At 50.3% G+C, this 25,636-nt stretch overlaps 1 protein-coding gene across 4 annotated transcripts; it reads right to left on the bottom strand.

Moving 5' to 3' along the window:
• Nucleotides 1-536: 536 nt before the first annotated feature.
• On the bottom strand, nt 537-24,504 carry IKBKE (inhibitor of nuclear factor kappa B kinase subunit epsilon). Of its 4 annotated transcripts, XM_029572431.1 has the most exons (23): nt 24,385-24,503; nt 23,968-24,216; nt 22,801-22,851; nt 21,704-21,822; nt 21,141-21,281; nt 20,251-20,380; nt 19,412-19,593; nt 18,658-18,818; nt 16,300-16,410; nt 15,590-15,769; nt 14,112-14,308; nt 13,138-13,202; nt 12,533-12,624; nt 10,053-10,127; nt 9,362-9,425; nt 8,817-8,929; nt 8,367-8,443; nt 7,949-7,988; nt 5,987-6,088; nt 3,709-3,805; nt 3,147-3,238; nt 2,802-2,873; nt 537-2,620 (listed from the first exon to the last, which is right to left on the bottom strand). In XM_029572431.1, exons 4-23 carry the CDS (start codon nt 21,788-21,790, stop codon nt 2,587-2,589), a joined length of 2,112 nt encoding a protein of 703 aa, XP_029428291.1. In that variant the 5' UTR covers nt 21,791-21,822; nt 22,801-22,851; nt 23,968-24,216; nt 24,385-24,503; the 3' UTR covers nt 537-2,586. The 4 variants fall into 4 exon arrangements, with proteins under 4 accessions (XP_029428291.1, XP_029428292.1, XP_029428294.1 ...); XM_029572432.1 differs by lacking the exon at nt 23,968-24,216 and having other exon boundaries at nt 24,385-24,504; XM_029572434.1 differs by lacking the exon at nt 15,590-15,769.
• Nucleotides 24,505-25,636: the final 1,132 nt, after the last annotated feature.

Below are 25,636 nucleotides of genomic sequence, written 5' to 3'. Positions count from 1 at the left end.
GGAAGAACGGGTAAAAGTGCTGACAGTTCAGATGAGCTCTTTACAGCCGTACACTGAAGAGCTGTGGCAGGGAATTAATGACTATGCTGAATGCCCTTGTGTCTATAATCCAACAGCAGTGCGGCCGGTTCAATTACCAAATTCCTATGGGAGCAGCACCCACATCACCACAGTAAGGAAAAACACCTACGCCCAGACCTCATCCCGGCAAAATGTGTGCTGCAGCCCGATGAGAGCTCAAAACACAGCAAGATCAGGCCCACGAGAGCTTAAACAGAGGGAGGACCTGAGTCAGCACCGTTTGTCCAGCTAAGTTTGGACTCGGCTGGACAAGTGGGATTAGAAAAGGGCACCTGGCTGACCAGCTCAGAGTTATGCAGGAAAGTAGGAGGCCGGATAAGGAGGATGTGTTCCCAGGGCATTGCTAACTCCAGCATCCAGAGCTTGCCAGATTAGGGATCCAGCTAACTCTGGCGGTGCCGCAGCAGCAAACCTGATCCAGCTAACGGCAAGATAGGCAGCTATAGTCAGGGACCTTCATTTTCCGTTTGTATTTTATTTTTTCTGGCAATTTCAATGTTATAAGCAACACAAATCAAAGGGAAATGATAGGTTACAACAAACAGGAGAAAAAAACCCATCAGTGCAAGATAAAATAAAAACTGGAAACCCCTGGATGGTGCAGGTGCCCCACTGACTATCCCGGAGACGTTTATCTGGCTAACTTTGCCAGGCACCGTGTGCTATTGTGAAACGAGATTTTCCCATCGCCCTCGGGTCCAGTAGCAGGAGCTGTTTACTGCTGGCATTAATCTCACCCCAAGAAACAGGAAAGCTCTGCAGGATTTCTCTCCGAATACATTGCCTCCCCTACATCTGCCCCTTACAACAAATTAGCAGAAATGTACCCGGAGTCGTACTTTTCCTCTTTTTACTGCCTATACTGAGAGCACCTGTTTGCAGGCCGTGGGCTTCCCCTCTCCTCAGCTTCTGGGCTGACCTGCAATAGACACCCCTGGCTCCTTGGCAAGAGAAAAAAAACAAAAGCCTGTCCTTACTGGAAACCCTTCAGCCGGAGGCTGTGTCCATTCTCCTAAATTTTCTGTCTCTTAGAAAGCGCCGCCTTCTTTTCTGCGCAGCGTTATAAGAACACGCACACAGAGGCCCCCCCCCCCCCCGCCCGTGATCTGGCTGCAAGGTCGCGCTGCGTGGAGGGAGGCGTCCTTGACCTGCGGCTTTACCGAGAGCCGTCTATTGCTGGGCTTGGAATTACCGTTAAAAACGCTGGGACTGAAGCTGCACGGAAATAATTTTACCAGGGCTGATCCTCCTCCTATCTGCGTGCTCGCCATCATTTCGGAGCGCCCTGGGAAGGAACGAGAGGGGAGCGTGCTGTTCACGCAGCGATCACTGCAGCTCCTTACAGCAAGGCTGCACCGCACCCCTGGAGCAGTCCTAACCGCTGGGCGCTTTTAAATCTCTGAATACAGGGCACCCACAATGGGCAGCAGGTGGACCTGGTCGCTCGGGGACGTGCTGGTCCCGCCACCTCCTTCGGGCATCAGCCTGGAGGGCCAGGGCTGTGCTGTGCTTTGTTCTACCAGTCCGGTTCTGGGGAACTCTCTCCCAGCGGAGGAGAACGATGAGGAAGGTCATTTCTACCTTTGAAACACTGCGTTGGGTTTTTTTTTTTTTTGTTTAAATCGGACGTGGGCTGATTATTAATGTAAAATGCATTTCCAGTGAATCCCGCAGCACGGAGGCCGTTCTGGCTCAGAGCTTCAGCGTGCAGCTGCTGTTCTCACAGGGGAGGTCTGGGCCTTACTTTCCCTTTGAAATTCGTGGGTAAAAAGCATCCCTGCCATTTAAAAACGGATGCCACACACCTCCGGCTAAGCAACATTTTTATGTTCTTTGCAAAGTGCTTAAGACACAGATTCCCCCACCCTGGCCAGGAGACGCTGCATTTTTTTTTTAAGAAACCTTTTTGTCCTGGTAGGAGCTCCGGGGCGCTCCTTGCTCCTCTCCTGAAGAGGACCCTGCCATGCTTGCAGCGCCTGATCCAGGCAGCGCTGGGCCCTGTGAGGTCACCTGCATGCCAGGTTCCTGCTTTGAAAGGCCCACGAGCCGCAGCGACTGGAAGCTTTGCAGAGTCGCACCTGCCTCTAACCTGCAAAACTCTTGCATGACGTCGGCAGGTGAATATCTGGTGATTCTCGTTCTGCAACATTCTGCGGCCCTACCCCCACCGCTGCTGCAGAAGCCGCCGTGCCCGGCGGTCTGGGCCACACTCACCTCTGGCCCATCAACCTTTATTCCCATCTAGGACTTTTGGCACTGGGCTGGGGATTTTATGTCCGCGTGGCACACGTCACAGGCAGCGGCTCTTTGCTCTGGGGGGGGGGAAGGGAGGCTCAAGATGAGAAAGAGACGTCTTTTCCCCTCCAGCGGGAGGGTGTAACGTGCATTAGGCCCTGGATCCTGGAGGCTGCCCAAATTCCATTGCCGGAAAGTGCTTGGCGGCTTCACCGCTTCTCTGCTGCCGCTGCGGGGTATTTCTCGTGCAGGGAACTGCCGTAGTCCATCTCACATGCCTGGCGTAGGTGGCACCGCGTCCAACCTGTCAGAACAGAATGCAAAATGCTTTTCTCCTTTGCTGCAAAGCCTTTGCAGGTCCCTCTGCAGGGCAGGTACGTTTCCCCCTGGGTTTAGCAGAGATTGTCCCCCACGTTTAAGCCTGGGAGTTTACCCAGCGGCCTCTCCTGAGGGAGGTTAACATTTCCTCTCTCTCCCACCCTTACCTCTCAATAATGCTGTTATTCTGCTGGAGGTCACGGGCCACCGCCTTTATCTCATGGAGAAGCTGCTGCATCCTGGTCCAGACGGGAGGAAGAGAGAAAGAGTGCAACAGCCCATGAGCAGCTAAACCAACTCTCCCGCATTTAGAGATTTCTTTGCTTCAAAGACAATTACAATTAACAACCTTCCTAAACTCTTCTTTCACAGGGAGAGGGAGAGGGGGAGGGAGCAGGCGGGGGTCGGGCAATTTTCAAAAATCCTTTCCAAAGCCTTCTGCCATTTGCTCTTGCCCACAGCAGGTTAAAGGGGAATGAGGCAGCAGCGTGTGGCGAGCGCGCCGGCCTTACCCCAGCACTACGTCCTTTGGAGTCTGGCAGAGGCCTGCGGGGGCCTGAGGCACGGGGACCCGCTGGAGCCTGTCAGGCAGCCTGGCCAGGACCTGCGGAGGCAAACACAACGGGAGGAAGGTTTGCAGGCGCTGCGCAGCCGGACGACACTTCACCACCTTCTCCATGTACAGTCCCCTCCCACCCATGTCCTTCTCCTTACTAATTAAACCAACTAATTACCCCCCTTTTATCAGGAAGAAGTGCCTTGTAATCAATTTGAATCCCTTCAGAAACCATAAGAACAGATCCACCCTAGAAGAGCCCTCAGTGCTTAACAGGACCCCGGAGTTCATGGCACATGAGTACGAGTCAGTGGTGCCTTTCTCGCCCCTTCCCCAGGAACAAGAGGGAGAAGGTGAAATCTGAAAGGGAAAACTCTTAGTCACTGCCTCCCTATGCGTGGGCTCCACTCCCAGCCCTGCCGCGAGTTACTATCGTTCTGAGCCTCAGTCCTAATCCCAGCTCTGCCATGCACTCTCTACATCCATGCTTTGAAAATTTAAAAGATCCCAAACTTTACATTTTCAAGACAGCCATGGCATTCTTCTAGATCCAGGCGACAGGCTGCGATGGAGCTGCTCAGCAGCTTCAGATCGTTGCTGATCTCCCACATTGTCCTGGAGACAAAGCAGGCAGGAGGCAAAATAAAAACCTTTGCAAATATATTTGACACAGGAATCCTGTGAGGGAGACAATTGGAGCACTACATGACTGAGGGGTAAACAGGGCGCTCAGGGCAGAGAAGGTCACAGCACGAAAACGAAGGGATAAGTATTCAAAACGTAGCCGGATAGATGCAGCTGAATGTCCCTGGGTAAATCACTACTCAGCCAGAAAAGTGTTATCCGTCCACGTTTAGGCCTGCTATTGAGCGAGTCTAAACTCAAGATGGTAACTTATCCGGATAGGTTTGAATATCTCTACTTAGCTGGCTAAGTAGCACCATCCAGAGACTAAATTAATTCTTTGTTTCGAGGTTTACTAATAAGGATGTTAGGGAGATGCACGTTCCAGAGACTGCTTTCAAGGGTGATAATTCACATGAACTGAAGCAAATCACATTGAACACAGACAGACATGGTTTAATGGGACACAGTCAGCATGGCTTGCCTCACAAATCTGCTTCATTTTTTTTGAAGGTATGAATAAGCGTGTGCATAAAGGTGAACCGGTAGATGTAGTGTATTTGGATTTTCAGAAGCTTCTAAGAAAACTAACAAGTCATGGGATAGGAGGCAATGTCCTTTTCTGGTTAAAAGACAGGAAACAGAGAGTAGGATTAAATGGTCAATTTTCTCAGTGGAAAAGGGGTAAACAGTGGAGTGCCTCAGGGATCTGTACTTGGACCGGTGCCTTTTAATATATTTATAAATGATCTGGAAAGGGGAATGATGAGAGAAGTGATCAAATGTGCGATGACACAAAATTGTTCAGAGTAGTTAAATCACAAGCAGATTGTGATAAATTGCAGGAAGACCTTGTGAGACTGGAAAATTGGGCATCCAAATGGCAGATGAAATTTAATGTGGATAAGTGCAAGGTGATGCATATAGGGAAAAATAACCCATGCTATAATTACACAATGTTGGGTTCCATATTAGGTGCTACAACCCAAGAAAGAGATCTAGGCGTCATAGTGGATAACACATTGAAATCGTCGGTTCAGTGTGCTGCGGCAGTCAAAAAAGCAAACAATGTTAGGAATTATTAGGAAGGGAATGGTTAATAAAACAGAAAATGTCATAATGCCTCTGTATCGCTCCATGGTGAGACCGCACCTTGAATAACGTGTACAATTCTGGTCGCCGCATCTCAAAAAAGATATAGTTGCGATGGAGAAGGTAGAGAGAAGGGCGACCTCTATCATATCCCCCCTCAGCTGTCTCTTCTCCAGGCTGAACTGCCCCAACCTCTTTAGCCTGTCCTGGTAAAGGATAATGAGCTTATTTTTCCCTACATGCATCACCTTGCACTTATCCACATTAAATTTCATTTGTCACATGGACACCCAATCTGCCAGTCTCGCAAGGTCCTCCTGCAATTTATCAATATTTGCTTGTGATTTAGCTATTCTGAATAATTTTTGTCTTCTGCAAATCTGATCACCTCACTTGTGCCCCTTTCACATTTATCCATTCAAGTCCTTTCATGATTTTGTAGACCTCTATCATATCCCCCTCAGCCGTCTCTGCTCGTAGCTGAACAGCCCTAACCTCAGCCTTTCCTCCTCTATGAGGTCTATAAAATCACGAGAAGACTGGAACAAGTAAATGTGAATTGATTATTTACTCTTTTTGATAATAAAAGACTAAGGGGCACTGCATGAAGTTAGCAAGTAGCTCATTTAAAACTAATCGGAGAAATTCTTTTTCTCTCAATGCACAATTAAGCTCTGGAATTCGTTGCCAGAGGATATGGTTAAGGCAGTTAGTGTAACTGGGTTTAAAAAAAGGTTTGGATATGTTCCTGAGAAGTCCATAAACTGCTATTAATCAATAGGGAATAACCACTGCTTGTTGCTGGCATCAGTAGCATGGGATCTATTTGAAATTTAGGTACTTGCCAGGTACTTGTGACTTGGATTGGCCACTGTTGGGAACAGGATACTGGGCTTGATGGACCCTTGGTACAGATCTTATGTTCTTATTGTAACGACCTCTTTTAAAACTGGGCTCTGTGGTGATTTGAGAAACTAGAACCCAGTAAGCCTAACGTTGGTGCCAGCACCTGACCCGAATGACTGGGAGCCAGTAGGTAACTCTTCACGGGTCAGATAATCATTAGAGTGCAGCCATTACCTCATCCTGATGCTGTGCGCTGCCAACGCTGTGCGATACTTCTGAACACATTCGTCTTGAAACACCGACAAAACCTTCTTTGCCAGGGTCCCCAAATTCACCCTGGCAATGGGAGCAGAAACAAGAGCTGGCTAGAGAATGCAGAGAAAGCGCGGCTTGGCTTCTGATAACTGCGGAGCAGGGTGGGTGGGCTGCACAATTCTGCAGAGACCAGAAGATCCTCAGCTGGTACCCATGTCCCACTTATTATTGTTTCTGGTTTTATTCATGGAAAATTTAAATCTATTATGGAAGGACCACAGAACGTCCATCCACCAGCGAGGTCACTGAGACACCCTGCATCCAGCAGGAACATCGGAGGCACTGCAGTCAGCACTTACATTATTTGTATTTTATCCGGAAAAGAGCTTGCTGTTTAAAGAATTTGAGAGCTCCTCCTATTAACCCACCCCACCCTTATGAACTGCAGAAATCACGGTCACTGTTGTGCTGAACCTCATCACATTGGCAAATTCAGCTCAGTGTGCTGAAGCGGTCAAAAATGCAAAGAGAATGCTAGGATTCTTCAGAACCAGGCAGGCACTGCACCAGCAGACATAAAGCATGAATACAGCACAGACAGCTGAAGAGGGGATCTTCACCAGAGCCCCACTAGCACACATAAAGCATGAATACAGCACAGACAGCTGAAGAGAGGATCTTCACCAGCGCCCCACTCGCACACATAAAGCATGAATACAGCACAGACAGCTGAAGAGAGGATCTTCACCAGCGCCCCACTCGCACACATAAAGCATGAATACAGCACAGACAGCTGAAGAGAGGATCTTCACCAGAGCCCCACTCGCACACATAAAGCATGAATACAGCACAGACAGCTGAAGAGAGGATCTTCACCAGAGCCCCACTCGCACACGTAAAGCATGAATACAGCACAGACAGCTGAAGAGAGGATCTTCACCAGAGCCCCACTCGCACACGTAAAGCATGAATACAGCACAGACAGCTGAAGAGAGGATCTTCACCAGAGCCCCACTCGCACACGTAAAGCATGAATACAGCACAGACAGCTGAAGAGAGGATCTTCACCAGAGCCCCACTCGCACACGTAAAGCATGAATACAGCACAGACAGCTGAAGAGAGGATCTTCACCAGAGCCCCACTCGCACACATAAAGCATGAATACAGCACAGACAGCTGAAGAGAGGATCTTCACCAGAGCCCCACTCACACACGTAAAGCATGAATACAGCACAGACAGCTGAAGAGAGGATCTTCACCAGAGCCCCACTCGCACACGTAAAGCATGAATACAGCACAGACAGCTGAAGAGGGGATCTTCACCAGAGCCCCACTCGCACACATAAAGCATGAATACAGCACAGACAGCTGAAGAGAGGATCTTCACCAGAGCCCCACTCGCACACATAAAGCATGAATACAGCACAGACAGCTGAAGAGAGGATCTTCACCAGAGCCCCACTCGCACACGTAAAGCATGAATACAGCACAGACAGCTGAAGAGAGGATCTTCACCAGAGCCCCACTCGCACACATAATGCATGAATACAGCACAGACAGCTGAAGAGGGGATCTTCACCAGAGCCCTACTCGCACACATAATGCATGAATACAGCACAGACAGCTGAAGAGAGGATCTTTAATATTGGTCTATGCAGGTGTCACACATTGATAGACAAAACATGACTACAGCACGGATAGTAAAGGAGATTTTTAAAGAGAGGCATTATGGCTCTAATCAGACGCATACACTCGGACACTTTTCATTCAAAAAAGGCAAATAATGTAAGAAATAAAATCTGTTATCACTTTAAAGGAAACCTACAAAAAGAAGAGAGAATGAGAGGTGCCGAACAGCCCCTAGGAGCCTTGCTAGCAGTGAAATAAAGGAGCAAATCCTAAATTATGCGGCCAGGATGCCCAGCTCGTGGGTTACTCACTTGTCCAGTTTATGGATCTGCTCGTCGTTGTACGGTAACCCTAAGAAAGAAAAGACATGTGAGAGTGGCTTTCGGGTCCCCAGTGCCTCTCCCCCTCAGCCCGACCCCGATCCCCTCCCCCAATGAGACGTCCAGAAAATGGGCCCCAAATCAGAGGGCTTTACAGAAGAAAAAATGCAGACGCCCTGCCCTGCCCTTACAGAAAGGGGGCAGCAGTGAGAGTCAGGAGCAGTGGCCCAGACACACAGCAGGTCACATCCCAGCTCGTTCGGTACAGGCAAGAGTCATTGGGAGGAGCTGGACCTGGTCCTGGCTTCACTGACAGTGAACTTTCACCCCTTGGGGCAAAACCAGGGCCAGGCCAGGATGCCCCAGTGACGTGCCACAGCCACCCATAACCCCCGTCTCGGGTACTCACTGGGCTGCATCCGGCTCTTCCTGAACTGTTTGTAGATCTGTTGCATCTTCTCCAGGCAGTTCTCAATCCTCTGAAAGCTGTCAGACAGAAGGAAGGATGAGCACTCACTTTACAAAGAGGCAATGGGCCTAGTGAGGGATCTTTGGTCAGTATGAGTCTGCCCAGTCACATCTCCTTCTCTGCCCCCTTCCTGATTCACGGGTGCTCTCAGGGTAAACTCATGGGAGTCTCATCGGCTGCTGTCAGCTCAGCACATCTAATACCTGTATCCAGTGCCTCTTAAACACAGATTCTCTTATTTGTATACATTTCACCCTCCTGCTTTGGCCATGGTTGAAATAGAATCATGTGCCCGTCAGTGGCAGGGAGTTAGTCCTCCTCCCCCACTATTGTACTCACACTTCAGACCCTGCACTTGCATCCTGTGGCAGGGAGATGAGCATTACCAACCTTCTGTCCTCGTGCACCTCCTGCTGGTGCTGCAGCCAATCTGCTCGGAGGCTCCCCAGCTCACTCTGCTTCTCAGCCATGCTCTGGGAAGAGCTGGACAGCAGCCCGCTGATCTGGAGCCGGAAGAGACGTGGGCATTAAGCACAGCGCGCAGCCAGCACAATGCAGGCAGGGTCTGCATCCACACGCCAACTCGCCAGCTCGTGACATCGATTGTCCCAGCCCACTGCTAACATCGCCACGCAGGGGAAAGCCATTCAGCAGGCAGGAAACAGGAGTCGAAAGCTATTCTGACTGCCCAGGTTATGTAAGGGACTCGGGTGACAGAGAATGCAGGTCATGCAAACGTTAAGTCACCCACAAAAACACTTTCCTGCATCTACATCCGATTTCCAAAACCTAGAACACTTCCAGTCTCATAATAAGACCCCAAATTTTACCAAACAATATATTTTGGAAGGTAGAATTCCCCCTCTCTGCAGGGAGCCTTGGACTTCAGAGAAGGAAGTAATTCGTCTGCACCCCAGCCCTGCTGCTCCACTCACCGTCTGCAGATTGCTTTTCAAGTCCGATTCATCCTTCAGTTCTGGACTGGCGACGTTTCCATACCTGTGGCACAGACCCAAAGGCACGGTCACTAGTGACACAGGCTCAAGCACACATCGGCTCCACTTATTGGTCAAACGTCTGTTCTGGCCCCTGCCGTTCACTCATCCCAAGCAGACAAAATGCACCCCCTGGACCCAGCGTGCACAGGGGCTGCTCCACGCTCAGGCAGACATTCAGCCTCCAAACCACCTGCACAAAGGTTGGAGTTGCTCTTTAGTTCAACGAGACCGTCCTTGTGGCTCGTACCTCTACGGCCCTAGGATACTGGCTCTGGAGTCGCGCAGAGCTGCCCGCGGGCAGGGACTGCCGTGCGCTGCTGCACAGCACCTTGGGTTAGCTTAAGTCCGGGCCAGAAGCCGTTGCCCAGGCGGACCCTGCCGAGCGGTGTCAGAACGCAGAGGGGATTCCTTAGGACAGCGCGAGAGAGCCGGCAGGGCCGTGTCCTGTGACGGTGAGGCCCTGCTCCAGTCCTGCCTTTATCCCAGAGTATTCCGGGTGTATCCAAGGAAAAGTGGGACTACACCGGGGTCAGAGAGAGGAAGCCAGGACGGGGGCAGAATCTCAGCCAGAAGTGGGGAAACAAACATGCACCAGTGCCGCCATTCACCCCACCAGCGTAGGACTTACAGTGCAAGAGCCTTCATCTCAGCCAGGAGCAGGGACACCTCGTGCTTTCTCTCACACGCAGCCTTCAAGTACTCGCTGAAGACAGGGCAAATACACAGAGGAAGTTACAAACATCCCAAGGAAGGCCTCCCCGAAGAATACAGTAAAAAAAAAAAACCCCACAGCAATCACTTTCCGAAGGGGAAAAGCATGCAGTCTGGTCTGGCACGGTGCCAACTCAGCTGTATAAGGAGCTACCCTGGGAAGGGGCCGGCTTTACTGAGGCTTCCCTCCCAGTCTGCGTCTCTGGGAAAGGAGACCCTTGTTTGGCTCTGTCGCTCCCTTCCCTTTGCACGGTGCCAGCCTTTGGGTAGGGGCACCCTGGACACTGCCAGCATCGCCCCTTATGTCACAGAGCCGTGGAGGAGCTGATTTTCGCCCGGGGCGCCATTTGCATGTGCAAGTTTGGGCTTCGGGAAGCCACCTCCCTGCAGGGTCTGGCGGAGAACAAGCAGGAGCTAAACTAATCTGAGGGAAGCAAAGGGGCTTCAGGTCCTTCCGGGTCTCCTGTAAACAGGACTGCCCTGCGGTCCTGTTTCAGCCTCTGCACACTGCCCTGAGCCACTCCGAAAACAAGGACAGGAACGAGCAGAGGGGCGCACGGATGGGACGGTCCAGAGTGTAGGAGCCAAGTGGAAAGCTAATACTTGGAAAAGGGAAGAACAAAATGAAGGGAGGAGAGGCAGGAGAGATGGTGAAAGTGAGCAGTGAGGAGGGAGAGGAGCTGATAGCCCTCGGAGGCTCATAGTTGTAGTCAGCCCCCATGTGATGGACTCCCAGTAAGTAAAAGCAGCCCCTGTGTGATTCAAGGTTGTTTCTGTGTTACAAGATAGGAAGAAAATAACCATCCCAGCAATCTACTCTGCCTTTCAGAGCCGTGGGCCGACTGGGCTGGAAACAGCCCAAAACCGACACTTCCCAAGGGCTCTGACCCTGCACTCGCCACATCTAGATATAGATGTGGAAAAGGGTAAACAGTGGAGTGCCTCAGGGGTCTGTACTTGGACCGGTGCTTTTCTATATATTTATAAATGATCTGGAAAGGAATATGACGAGTGAGATAATCAAATTTGCGGATGACACAAAATTATTCAAAGTAGTTAAATCACAAGCAGACTGTGATACATTACAGGAGGACCTTGCAAGACTGGAAGATTGGGCATCCAAATAGCAGATTAAATTTAATGTGGATAAGTGCAAGGTGATGCATATAGGGAAAAATAACCCTTGCTGTAGTTACACGATGTTAGGTTCCATATTAGGAGCTACCACCCAGGAAAAAGATCTAGGCATCCTAGTGGATAACACATTGAAATCGTCGGTTCAGTGTGCTGCAGCAGTCAAAAAAGCAAACAGAATGTTGGGAATTATTAGGAAGGGAATGGTGAATAAAACGGAAAATGTCATAATGCCTCTGTATCGCTCCATGGTGAGACCACACCTGGAATACTGTGTACAATTCTGGTCGCCGAATCTCAAAAAAGATATAGTTGCGATGGAGAAGGCACAGAGAAGGGCAACCAAAATGATAAAGGGGAATGGAACAACTCCCCTATGAGGAAAGGCTGAAGAGGTTAGGGCTGTTCAGCTTGGAGAAGAGACGACTGAGGGGGGATATGATAGGAGGTCTACAAAATCATGAAAGGACTTGAACAAGTTAATATAAATCAGTTATTTACTCTCTCAGATAATAGAAGGACCAGGGGGCACGCCATGAAGTTAGCAAGTAGCTCATTTAAAACAAATCAAAGAACATTCTTTTTCACTCATCGCATAATTAAGCTCTGAAATTCATTGCCAGAGGATGTGGTTATGGCAGTTAGTGTAACTGGGTTTAAAAAAGGTTTGGATAAGTTCCTAGAGGGGAATCCATAAACTGCTATTAATTAATAAGCAATAGTAGCTTGAGATTTATCTAATGTTTGGGTACTTGCCAGGTTCTTGTGGCCTGGTTTGGCCTCTGTTGGAAACAGGATGCTGGGCTGGATGGACCCTTGGCCTGACCCAGTATGGCAGGTTCTTATGTTCTGATCAGCCTAGTGCATACTGCAGGCTGAGAACCAGAGAAGCCAGGGTTCAAACCCCACTGACTCTCCTTGTGACCTTCCCCCTCCACTGCCTCGAGTACAAAGTTAGATTGAGGGCCCTTTGGGTTACCTGCTCTGAAGTGGCCGAGCAGTCACAAAAGGCAGAATTATCAATCGAAAGTTTATAAAGACGGGATCGCCGACACTCGGGCACCGCTGGACCTCTCTCCTAATATTATGGGCTCTGTGGCTGCCGCTCCCCCCTCCCCATTAATACCTGCTGGCTCCCGGGAGAGCGTCTAGCGTCCCCCGAATGAGCCCAGCATTAAAAGAAGGTCTCCTACTGCTTTAAACGTGCAATACAAATCCCCACGCCTGGCCCTTAGAGATGCTTCTGTTGCCTCTTGCACTTACATCATCCAGTAAGCCCCTTTCAGGAGCAGCTCCCGACAGCGTAAGAGGGACTGAGTTATTCGCAGGGTCTGGTGCCCGGCGCTCAGAACATTCTGGAAAAGAGAAGCGCACCAGGACTGAAAGAGAGGTCACTGCAGGGGCCCTTCTGCGTTATTTAGCTGTGCAAGACGGACGTGCAGACGTCAGAGGCCCAGTGTAGCCAGTGGCCGGGCAGATGTAGCTACCTTTTTATTTGCCGTCTAAACCTCGCTACGGGGCTGCTGGGGCCTCGCCGAGGCAAAACAAGTTCTCACACCTTCCTTCACCCAAACGTTGGCGGCGCGGGGCCTCGGCTCCCAGGGTCCTAACTGAACAATCTGTGACAGTGGCAAGCACTGAACAAGAAAACCAACCCCCCTGGCTACGAACAGCAGCAAGGAAGAGGCATGAGAGCTGCAGCCCCGCCCCCCCCCCTGTGACTCTCCCCCCCACCGCCGCCGCCAGGGGTCGCTGTGCCTGCGCGTCGCATCACACGATGCTCTGGGCAATCCATAAATCACCGCCGCCGCCAGGGGTCGCTCGTCGCATCACACGATGCTCCGGGCAATCCATAAATCACTCGGTACCTTTGCTGTGCTGCAGTCGGCCACAGTGTCAATGCTGGGGATAAACTTCGGAAAGTCCAAGGCAGCTGCAAGCAAGAAAAAAAAAGAGGAAATCACCCCAGAGGGCGGTGTGAGCGGAGGGACAGCGCGGTTATTTCCTGCGTTTCACCAGAGACCTTCTCTCTGCCCTGGGATGTCCTGACCTCCCCCACCATGAACACCCGGGGAGAGGTTCTCTCTGCCTCCCTGGGTGAGGGGCAGAGGTGCAAAACACAACCCAATACCACATCAGTGCCCCCTGCCCTCAGCAGAGGGAACGCCCGGGACGTGCACGCCCCTCGCCCCAAGGATCGATCCTGCGGCTAAACAGCAGCTCAGGGGCAGAGGTCGGAGTGAGATTAAGTTGGCCGTGAGAAAGGAGGTGGCTGAGGGTTTAATGACCTCTCTCCTTATCAATTCGCCAGACCATCAGCTACCTGACATGCCCAGCACAGTGCTGTGTACAAAGGCGGCACTGTATGGGGACGGGGTGGTGCTTTTGAAGGGGGTAGGTTAGAAGTTGCCCTGCTCCGGTGCACTCCCCAGGCTGCCCTGCTCCAGTGTACATTCAGCTAAAGGAAGAGGCCCTCTTATGCGCACTGATCTGAGCAGGCTCAGCTACCCAGGAGGGAGGAGAATGAGGACCCAAACTGGCCTGCTTAAGGAGCGACATCTTTATCAACATTTATCAATCAACTTAAACACAAATGCGCCTACTCTGTGGCGGGCAGCTGGGGCACATCCTTGGCAGGGTGGACTAGATGGTCAATTTGTCTTTTACTGCCATCAGATAACTGTGCTACTACGGGTTACTGTGCAGCTCCACTCAGCCTGCAACATCTACCTAGGAACACAAATCATCGCTAACTGGAGGTGCAGGGCATTAGAGCTCAGGGGATTTGCTGAGAACCCCCCCAGCCACCTCCTGCTGAGAGGATGAGTCGAGCTGTACTTACGGTCCCTGTAGATCACTCCGATGGCAGCCTCCATCTCGGTGCTCACCAGGACGAGGGGGTTCTGCTCCGAGGTGTGGCAGAACTGCTGGGCTGGGAGGCTCTGCTCCAGCACACACAAGTGCCCATCCTGGAAGTACAGCTGGTGCTGAGGAGCGATTCTTGTCTGCTTAAATACCGCATCCAAAAATATGGCAGTACTGGAACAGAAAGGAGGCAGGAAAATGAGCCACGGAGAAGAGAAACCTGATGTCACCTGGCTTCTGTCTGCTTTTTACACAGATAGAGACACACACTTAAGCCAGGAGGCTGGCAGGAAGCACTGAGCCAGAAATCTGCAAACCCAGACTCCAGTCCCACCCCCTCACTTATTATGTGGCCTTAAAGAAGACACTTAAACTGCTCATGTGCTCACAAATGTAGGCTACAGTTAAGTGTTGTAGAAACTGATGTACGTTGTATGTAGGAGTCGTAGCAGTGAACACTGGGTGTGTAGTTACGTGTTGTAGGAACTGATGTACATTGTATATAGGAGTCGTAGCAGTGGACATGAGGGTGTAGTTAAGTATTGTAGGAACTGATGTAAGGTGTATATAGGAGTCGTAGCAGTGGACATGAGGGTGTAGTTAAGTATTGTAGGAACTGATGTAAGGTGTATGTAGGAGTCGTAGCAGTGGACATGAGGGTGTAGTTATGTGTTGTAGGAGTGGGTACACATTGTATGTTGGAGTTGTAGCAGTGGACACTAAGGGTGTAGTTACGTGTTGTAGGAATGGGTACACGTTGTATGTTGGAGTTGTAGCAGTGGACACTAAGGGTGTAGTTATGTGTTGTAGGAATGGGTACACGTTGTATGTTGGAGTCGTAGCAGTGGACACTAAGGGTGTAGTTATGTGTTGTAGGAGTGGGTACACATTGTATGTTGGAGTTGTAGCAGTGGACACTAAGGGTGTAGTTACGTGTTGTAGGAGTGGGTACACGTTGTATGTTGGAGTTGTAGCAGTGGACACTAAGGGTGTAGTTACGTGTTGTAGGAGTGGGTACACGTATGTAGGAGTTGTAGCAGTGGTTGCTGGGGGTGTAGTTATGTGTTGTAGGAATGGGTACACGTATGTAGGAGTTGTAGCAGTGGACACTAAGGGTGTAGTTACGTGTTGTAGGAGTGGGTACACATTGTATGTTGGAGTTGTAGCAGTGGACACTAAGGGTGTAGTTACGTGTTGTAGGAGTGGATGTAGATTGTATGTTGGAGTTGTAGCAGTGGACACTAAGGGTGTAGTTACGTGTTGTAGGAGTGGGTACACGTTGTATGTTGGAGTTGTAGCAGTGGACACTAAGGGTGTAGTTACGTGTTGTAGGAGTGGGTACACATTGTATGTAGCAGTTGTAGCAGTGGACACTAAGGGTGTAGTTACGTGTTGTAGGAGTGGGTACACATTGTATGTTGGAGTTGTAGCAGTGGACACTAAGGGTGTAGTTACGTGTTGTAGGAGTGGATGTAGATTGTATGCATGCTTGCTTGCTGCAGCGAGAAGACATAAAAGACTATTCTATGAAGGATGTCACTGGTCTCAGCAAAGAACTGGTCGAAGCCCCAGCACTTCTGCTGATCCACCTCCAGAATATTGGGCAGGATGGCCACCAGCTGGCTCTTCAGCCCTCTGAAAGAGAGGAACACAGGAGACTGGGGTCAGGCTAAGACAGAACCCAGTGGGCTCAGCTCAGAAAGGTCAACAGGTCTGGGTAAGCCAGTCCTGGACTTGCACTGGTGAAGCTCAAGCTCACAAGCGACTCATCCCTCTGACTGAAGGAAACAGCCCAACCTCCACCCTCCCGTTAGAAACTGCCACTTCATTTACCAAAAGAAAATCGCTATTTCTTCATTTTCTACCTCAAATTTCTCCCTTCAAAAGGGTTCTGAGTGGGGAAAACGCAGAGACCTTCCTGTCCAGCCCCTGCTGGCAGCTTTGCTTTCTTGCTCTGGGTCTCACTTACTAGCCAGCAGTGCCATCCGGACCAGTGCCATCAGAACCTTTGCATGTTCTGCATCCCGCATTCATAAGTGCAGCGTGAGAAGTTGCCACGAACCACCCAGGCCCGGCCACATGGCGTCGGCTTCTTGCACTGTGCAGTTAGCTAACGACTGACCGGAGCAACTAACGCGGCCGACCTGCGAGGGGGGCAGACTCACGCTGAAAGACGGCAGGTGATGGGGAGCTCGTACATCCACTCGATGCTGCCGTTCTCCTTCCTCTGGACTCCAGCGATGGCTCCGCGGGGCTTCTCCGTTGTTATTTTATGCCTGGCCCGAAGCAGAGAGAGTTGGGTTAATTGCTAAAATCTTTCAGTGGTTTCCACAGGGCAGGACCGAGATGTATTGGTGGAAGTGAGGGGAATGTGGTCTCAGAACTGGAATAGCAGAGGGGGGGGGGTCCAGATTCAGGCCACTACCCCCAGCACTGCCGTTTTGTAAGTGGCAGAACATGGCCAGCACTACCCTGCCTTCATACAGACTGGCGGCCGGCGCTCCACTCGTCTCTTCCAGCGGCAGCCGCTGGAAGCCTGAGGCCTCCCGCTGCTGCCGTTACGGTTCCCTGCCCCCTCCTCCTCATGCCCGTGGCTTCCTGGGGCACTGCAGGGCAGCAGGAGGCCCGCACTGAATTTTCATTTTATTACTTCCTGTTGCTTGTGCCGCCGTGGAGCTGGCGTGAGGTGGCATGAGCGGGGAGGGATGCCCTGAGAGGTGAGGATTCGGGAAGCGTAGCTGGAATTGTCCCCTTCCCTCCCCCGCTGCCAATGGGTGAACGCCGCTGCAATCTGGCACTGGCAGGGCTGTGCGTGGAGACTCAGTACTGAAACAGCAGGGGTGAGAAGCACTGGCAGGGCTGTGGATGGGGGTCTCAGTACTGGAAGTAGGAACATAAGAACCTGCCATACTGGGTCAGACCAAGGGTCCATCAAGCCCAGCATCCTGTTTCCAACAGTGGCCAATCCAGGCCACAAGAACCTGACAAATACCCAAATATTAAATAAATATCAAGCTACTATTGCTTATTAATTACCATCATAACAGTTTATGGATTTATCCTCTAGGAACTTATCCAAACCTTTTTTAAACCCAGTTACACTAACTGCCATAACCACATCCTCTGGCAATGAATTCCAGAGCTTAACTATGTGCTGAGTGAAAAAGAATTTTCTTCAATTTGTTTTAAATGAGCTACTTGCTAACTTCATGGAGTGCCCCTTCTATTATCTGAGAAAGTAAATAACTGTTTTATAATAACTTGTTCACGTTCTTTCATGATTTTGCAGACCTCTATCATATCCCCCCTCAGTCATCTCTTCTCCAAGTTGAAAAGTCCTAACCTCTTTAGTCTTTCCTCATAGGGGAGCTGTTCCATCCCCTTTATCATTTTGGTTGCCCTTCTCTGTACCTTCTCCATCGCAACTATATCTTTTTTGAGATGCGGTGACCAGAATTGTACACAGTATTCAAGGTGCGGTCTCACCATGGAGCGATACAGAGGCATTATGACATTTTCCGTTCTATTAACCATTCCCTTCCTAATAATTCCTAACATTCTATTTGCTTTTTTGACTGCCGCAGCACACTGAGCCGACGATTTTAAAGTATTATCCACTATGATGCCTAGATCTCTTTCCTGAGTGGAAGCTGCTAATATGGAACCAAGTTATGTACCAAGTTATTTCCTAAGTTTATTTTCAGTTGTTTTAAATTTAAATTAGATTGTACTTTATTATAGTTTATTCGATATGTTCCATGTAAACCGCCTTCCCGGCGATAGTTTTCTCTGTTAATTGTGAACCGGAGTGATATGTATTGTATACAGGAACTTCCGGTATATAAAAACCTAAAAATAAATAAATAAATAAACCCAACATTGTGTAATTATAGCAAAGGGTTATTTTTCCCTATATGCATCACCTTGCACTTATCCACATTAAATTTCATCTGCCATTTGGATGCCCAATCTTCCAGTCTTGCAAGGTCCTCCTGTAATGTATCACAATCCGCTTGAGATTTAACTACTCTGATAATTTTGTGTCATCTGCAAATTTGATAACCTCACTCATCGTATTCCTTTCCAGATCATTTATAAATATATAAAAAAGCACCGGTCCAAGTTCAGATCCCTGAGGCACTCCACTGTTTACCCTTTTCCACTGAGAAAATTGCCCATTTAATCCTACTCTCTGTTTCCTATCTTTTAACCAGTTTGCAATCCACGAAAGGACATCGCCTCCTATCCCATGACTTCTTGGTTTTCTTAAAAGCCTCTCATGCGGGACTTTCTCAAACGCCTTCTGAAAATCCAAATACACCACATCTACCGGTTCCCCTTTGTCCACGTTTATTCACCCCTTCAAAAAATGTAGGAGATTGGTGAGGCAAGCCTTGCCCTGGGTAAATCCCTGCTGGCTGTGTCCCATCAGAGAGGGTTGCAGGGCAGCAGTGAGGAGCATTGGCAGAGCTCTGTGTGGAGACAGCTGGGGAACCAAAGCAGCATTAACGGGACGGCCTTACATCATTTCCTTGTTCCTGCGGGGTCCTCCGAAGGGAAGAAACGGGAGACTGCCGGTGGCTGCATGGTAGAACGTCACGCCGATGCTCCAGAGATCCACAGTCACCCCGTAAGCCTTCTGCTGGGGTTTCTTTAGCACCGCGCGCTCGTACATATCCGGGTGCTGGAAATGGAAGGACAGAAGAGAGCTTGAGAGAATGTCCTCCTGCACGTCTGCCACCCAACCCACTGCCATCACTAGGTACACAGAACTACACTTCCCAGAATCCTCGGAGATGAGCTTAGATTGCAGGATCAGCTCAAGGATTCCCCGATGGAGCAGAGCTCACTGGTGAGTCAGGGAGGGGCAAGGAGTGGGAATTTCTACCCCTGGTTGGGCTGTTTTTCTCTCTCAGAACTGCATGTGCTGACATCTCTGTACAGTGAAAATAATAAAAGTGTAATAAGAACTGAAAAGAGAAGAGACGGGCGGATCAGAATAAATAACTCATATTGTCAGATGCACCACACACTAAGAAAGGGAGATGAAGCCATTTCCTTCCAAAATCTTTTCACACTCTGACTTCAAAGGCACAAAGGGCTAGCACAGGGTATCCTGAGTGGTGGGGAGCGAGGGGACGGGCTCAGGGCATTCCCGGGGGTAGATATTCCAACAGAAAGGAAGAATTTCCCTGACTTTACAGCACCCGAAGAGTGGACGTCACGCTCTGACGGAAGGTGGTGCCCTCCACCTGCACAGCACTGAACTCTCCTCACCAGATATTCCTCCGTCCCATACACGGACACAAACTTCTCATCATCGTCCAGTTCCCGGGCTGCTCCAAAATCCGTCAGTTTGTAAATGCTCTGCCCCTCTTCCCCCATCAGTCGCATGATGTTCCCGGGTTTAATATCTCTGTGGACCACCCCGTTCTCCCGAAGGTGATTCATGCCGGCCACTGTGGGGGAGAAGAGTCAGATACGGCTCCTGTCACAGCCAACTTACCACACCTGGCAGTGACCTGCTCAGAACCACTGGCTGATCCCAAAAGTAAGTTCCCAGTGCACCATGGGATTCGTAGTCCTGCCAAATCTCCCTCCAGGAACTGGGTTACTTCCCAGTTCTGATCTGGTAATTAGTACGAGTTACTGGAGGGAAGGAAGTTTACATTCAGAAACTCCCAGGGATGCGAGTGGCAGGGGAAGGAAAAGTGTGCTAAAACTATCCATGGATGTTCATTTAGCAAACTTCTGAGGGTGCAGGGGATGGGAGTAGCTGAGTAACCTGACTGAACTGTTTACAAGCAATGAACTTACCTTCCTTACCACAAAGGGGAATCCACCCCCTCCCCATACCCACAACAGGGAATCCACCCCCTCCTTGAATACCAACAAAGTGGAATTCACCCACCCCCTACTCCCCCCTCCCCATACCCACAACAGGGAATCCACCCCCTCCTTGAATACCAACAAAGTGGAATTCACCCACCCCCTACTCCCCCCTCCCCATACCCACAACAGGGAATCCACCCCCTCTTTGAATACCACAAAGTGGAATTCACCCCTCTTCTCCCCCTCTCTCCTGTAGCACAAAGAATAATCCACTCCCCACTCACCCACACTCTGTAGCACAATGAGGAATTCGGGCTCCGACAATCCAAAGGCATTTTCCGGTTCCTCTAAGACCGTCAGCAGGCTGCCGCTGGAGCAGTACTCCATCACCAGGACCTTCTGCTTACTGCTTCCCTGCGGGCAGAAGACCGGTCCTTACTGCCCTCATCTGCAGCCCAGTATCCTCCACATCACCTCTTACTGGCTGCAGATCATGGGAGGGTTCAGGTTTCCACTGCCACCACGCCGGGCACGGAGTGACAGACTCCTAACAACCTGAGGGCAGAAGACCGGTCCTTACTGCCCTCATCTGCACCCCAGTATCCTCCACATCACCTCTTACTGGCTGCAGATCATGGGAGGGTTCAGGTTTCCACTGCCACCACGCCGGGCACGGACTGACAGACTCCTAACAACCTGAGGGCAGAAGACCGGTCCTTACTGCCCTCATCTGCACCCCAGTATCCTCCACATCACCTCTTACTGGCTGCAGATCATGGGAGGGTTCAGGTTTCCACTGCCACCACGCCGGGCACGGACTGACAGACTCCTAACAACCTGAGGGCAGAAGACCGGTCCTTACTGCCCTCATCTGCACCCCAGTATCCTCCACATCACCTCTTACTGGCTGCAGATCATGGGAGGGTTCAGGTTTCCACTGCCACCACGCCAGGCACGGACTGACAGACTCCTACAACCTGAGGGCAGAAGACCGGTCCTTACTGCCCTCATCTGCACCCCAGTATCCTCCACATCACCTCTTACTGGCTGCACATCATGGGAGGGTTCAGGTTTCCACTGCCGGGCACGGACTGACAGACTCCTAACAACCTGCGGGCAGCTAGGAAGGTATTTGCTGGTGCCATCAGGGGTAACCCAGCCGTCCCATACTTACACATTCTTCCACCGCAAACAGGCGGACAATGTTCTTATGATTCAGCTTTCTCAGCATATCGAATTCTCTCATCTGCACCTCGTAGGGCCGGAGGTAGCTAACGTTATTAAACACCTTGACTGCGACCAGCTCACCCGTCATCTGCAAGATCACACAGTTTCTGTTACACGATGCTGCTTAAACAGAGGAAACCATACTTATTTATCTGCCCACGATACTGATCTGTAAAAGCATCGGGCTCGTGGTTTCAGGGCACCTGCGTTACAAATGAAGATTTTCCACAGGGCAAGGCATCCAGAGCAGGCATTCCCAGGTCACGCGAGACTGCAGCAAAGCTCTCTCTAAACTACGTGAGGGACCACAGAGACCGCCACAGGGCAAACCCCAGCTGTCACGAAGTTTAAAGCGTGCCGGGCCTTGCAGTCTCACGAGTCGCCATGCCCTGCGCGGTTCAACCTGCAGGATGGCCAGAAGGTGGCCAACGCTTAGCAAGGCTGCCAGCGGGCGCCCACACAGCTTCAAGGAATCGCAGAGACTCCGCTTGCAGTGTCCCAGGGCCGTACCTTGTTCCGAGCTCTGTACACGTTGGCTGTCGCTCCTTGACCCAGGATGTCCTCCGGCTGCCACAGGTAGTTTGGGGTACTCTGCATTTCCAAGCTCAGGCTGCACTGTCATCCCCAACCTACCAGCAAGAAGAACGAGAAACAGTCACCCCTAAACATCTGCTTTCTGCTCACCAAAGCCTGAAAAGTGCTGCAGTGTATGAGCAGGGCCAGATGTAAGACTCTGGCCCCATAGGCAGAGTGCCATGGTAGCGCCCTGCCAAGCTGTGCCAGCACATGCTCCTAAAGCAAGCTGAAGCAGGGTCCTCTTTGGCCTGCATATTTGGTGCCTTCAAAATTTGCCAACCTAGGCAGTTGGCTGTGCCTGTGTTGCCTACACCTAAATTAGAGTCTGAACACAAGACCATTAACATGGAGAGGCAAAGAGGAGTAGCCTAGTGGTCAGAGCAGTGGGCTATGGACCAGGAGACCAGGGTTCGAGTCCCTCTGTCGCTCCTTGTGATCTTGGGCAAGTCACTTTACCCTCCATTGCCTCAGGGACAATCTGGCAGGCCAGTACAGAATGGTGCGCACAGTTAGCCCCCGTTTCGACGCGCTATTATTACCCCTTATACAGCCATAGCAGGGGATGCTGCAGGGCAGGAGTGAGATGCGCAGGCAGAGCTGTGTGTGAGGGTCTCAGTACTGGAATAGCAGGGGGAGCTGCAGGGCAGGAGTGAGGAGCATGGGCAGAGCTGTGTGTGAGGGTCTCAGTACTGGAATAGCAGGGGGTGCTGCAGGGCAGGAGTGAGGAGCATTGGCAGAGCTGTGTGTGAGAGTCTCAGTACTGGAATAGCAGTGGGTGCTGCAGGGCAGGAGTGAGGAGCATTGGCAGAGCTGTGTGTGAGGGTCTCAGTACTGGAATAGCAGTGGGTGCTGCAGGGCAGGAGTGAGGAGCATTGGCAGAGCTGTGTGTGAGAGTCTCAGTACTGGAATAGCAGGGGGTGCTGCAGGGCAGGAGTGAGGAGCATTGGCAGAGCTGTGTGTGAGGGTCGTGGAGGGGCTCGGTACTGGAATTGCAGGAGTTAGGTGCACTAGCAGAGCGTTTCTATACTTGCCTGTTCAAATTAAGCCTTCCTTATTTCCACAGGCTCTTAAAATCCAGAAAGCTTAATGTCAAATAGAAAAAAAAATGGGATGTTTTACATTTTTTGAAAGTCGCCTTGCCACAGATAATGTTCCACAAACTGTAGCCGAAGCAAACTATTGGTCCAAACCTTCTTTCTAAGAAGGAGGCTGCAGAAGACCAGCAGTTATCACCACTGCCTGTGCTGTCATTTGATTAATATGTGCAGGTCTGTAACTCTGGAATTTTTCTCTCAGTTGTTGCAGGAAGTGAAGTGTTTCCTCTCTAACCTGTTACTGATTCTTTCAACATCTGTTGTGCAATGGTACAGATGTTTATTCTTGCATAAGAGAGCTGTATCTGGTTTCCTGCACCCTGTTATAATTACTCCTCCATTCAACAAAAGGAAGATATTTAACTTGCCAGATATTTTTCTTAGCTGATAAAAACAGCAGCTTAATCCTTCCGTGTTAGGTTCTGTCTCGACTCAGCTCAAGTGAGGGAAAATATATTTCTGTAATATTTATCACTGAACAGCTCAGTACTCAGAGAAACATTTGCTGTGAATCAAATTATATTCTGAATCCTGCACGGGCATCACACTGGTAGATGTGAAGAAAGAATACAGCACAGACAGCTGAACGGCAGATCTTCCGAGCCCCATGCAAGTGTCACTCTGATACGCATAAATCAGGAATACAGCACAGACAGCTGAAGAGCAGCTCATCAGAGCCCCATGCAGGCGTCACACAGCTACGCATAAATCAGGAATACAGCACGGACAGCTGAAAAACAGCTCATCAGAGCCCCATGCAGGCGTCACACAGCTATGCATAAATCAGGAATACAGCACGGACAGCTGAAAAACAGCTCATCAGAGCCCTATGCAGGCGTCACACAGCTATGCATAAACGAGGAATACAGCACTGACAGCTGAGGAGCAGATCTTCATCAGAGCCCCATGCAGGCGTCACACTGCTACGCATAAATGAGGAATACAGCACGGACAGCTGAAGAACAGCTCATCAGAGCCCCATGCAAGCGTCACACTGCTAGGCATAAATGAGGAATACAGCACAGACAGCTGAAGAACAGATCTTCATCAAAGCCCCATGCAGGCGTCACACAGCTATGCATAAATGAGGAATACAGCACTGACAGCTGAGGAACAGATCTTCATCAAAGTCCCATGCAGGCGTCACACAGCTATGCATAAATGAGGAATACAGCACCGACAGCTGAAAAACAGCTCTTCATCAGAGCCCCATGCAGGCGTCACACTGCTACGCATAAATCAGGAATACAGCACGGACAGCTGACAAGGGAGCTCAGGGAAGGAGCAACGACTTTGGCTGTACGTAGATTCACTCCCTCCCGTGGAAAATCTTGAAAATGTGAAACCTATAATCTGTTTTAAAAAAGAAAATGCAAGGAAAGGCGAGTTAGAAAGCAGAGCAGAAGGGGAAGCAGAGAATCAAGAAGGAAGCAGGCAGGCATTTGGAGGAGGAGGGGGGGGGGGTGTGGATGCCCCCATCCCCATGAGTGGGTGCAGGACCGCAGAGGGTTAGAGACTCACCCGGGGGTAGCAGCGACCCGAAAGCGTCAAAAGCTGGAGCTCCGCCCCCCTCTTGCTCTCTTCTCTTCTACTTCCTCCTTCCCCGTCGTGGGCGGCTCCTCCTCTTAAAGGGACACCAACCCCTCTTTGTTAAGTTTCTCGTAAGGCTCGGGGTGGGGGGAGATTTGTTTTTGCCTTTCCACCCCGCGCTTAAGTTATCAAACGCTTTTAAAATCGTGCCCTGACGCCCCCGCACCCTGCTGCAGACCTGCTCTATCCCTGTAGATTTACTGTGCAAACCCGAAAACCCAGACCTAGCTGCGGTGCAAGAGGCCTGGACCTCAATGAATATGCAGGAGCTTTATTTGCAGCTCTGGCACTGCCTATCCTGGAAAATCCTGGAGCAGCAGGACATAGTCCCTCTCCTGACCTACAGGCCGATACAGCCGGCATTTGGATGTGCGTTTTCGATGCGCTAGCTTTACCCCTTATTCGGTAAGGGATAAATGCGGGTCGAAGAAGCGCGTCCAACCCCCCGAGACTAATAGCGCCGTCAACATGCACATGCATGTTGACGGCGTTAATTTCTGCCGGCACCGGGAAAGTGCACAGAAAAGCAGTAAAAATTGCTTTTCTGTGCATCCTCCGACTTAATATCATGGCGATATTAAATCTGAGATACAAAAAGTTAAAAATAAAAAAAAATTTTAAATCAGCCCCCGGGTTGAAAACCAGACACTGAATTCATGGTGGAGATTCTGAAAACACAGGGGCCGATGCAATCTCACATGCATAAAAACTGGGGGCCTGTTTTTCAATGCACGCACATCCACTGCTCCTGGGCGTGCGATGCAATGCTCTAATGAGCTGCCACGCTACGGGGGATACATTGTGCGCCCCTAGTGCTCAAAAGCATCGGGCGCCCAGGAGATGTGCCTGTGAGAGGGTTAGGAAAATGGACGCTCAATACGAGCATCCGTTTTATCCCACCCAGATAATTTACCCACACAAAATACACAGCCTGGAGTGTGGATACTGTGCGCCCCAAAAAGTTATTTTTATCAAGCCTTTTTTTTTTTTTTAATAATTTTTGGTCATTGCAAGGAGCAGATGGAGACATTACTAAGTTGGAGGAACCTCAGAAAAGCAGTATTTTTTGTTTTTTAGTTGAGCCCTTGATTTCAGAACAGCTCTGCGGCCGGCGTTATATTTGCCATGATAAAAAGTGCACACTGGGTGCACGGCGATTTTTCGCACGTGAATTAATAGCCAA

Source organism: Rhinatrema bivittatum, chromosome 12 (genome assembly GCF_901001135.1).
Source record: "Rhinatrema bivittatum chromosome 12, aRhiBiv1.1, whole genome shotgun sequence".
NCBI classification, from domain to species: domain Eukaryota; kingdom Metazoa; phylum Chordata; class Amphibia; order Gymnophiona; family Rhinatrematidae; genus Rhinatrema; species Rhinatrema bivittatum.
The sequence above is the reverse complement of the archived record's forward strand: the minus strand, read 5'-3'. Positions and strand labels throughout refer to the sequence as shown.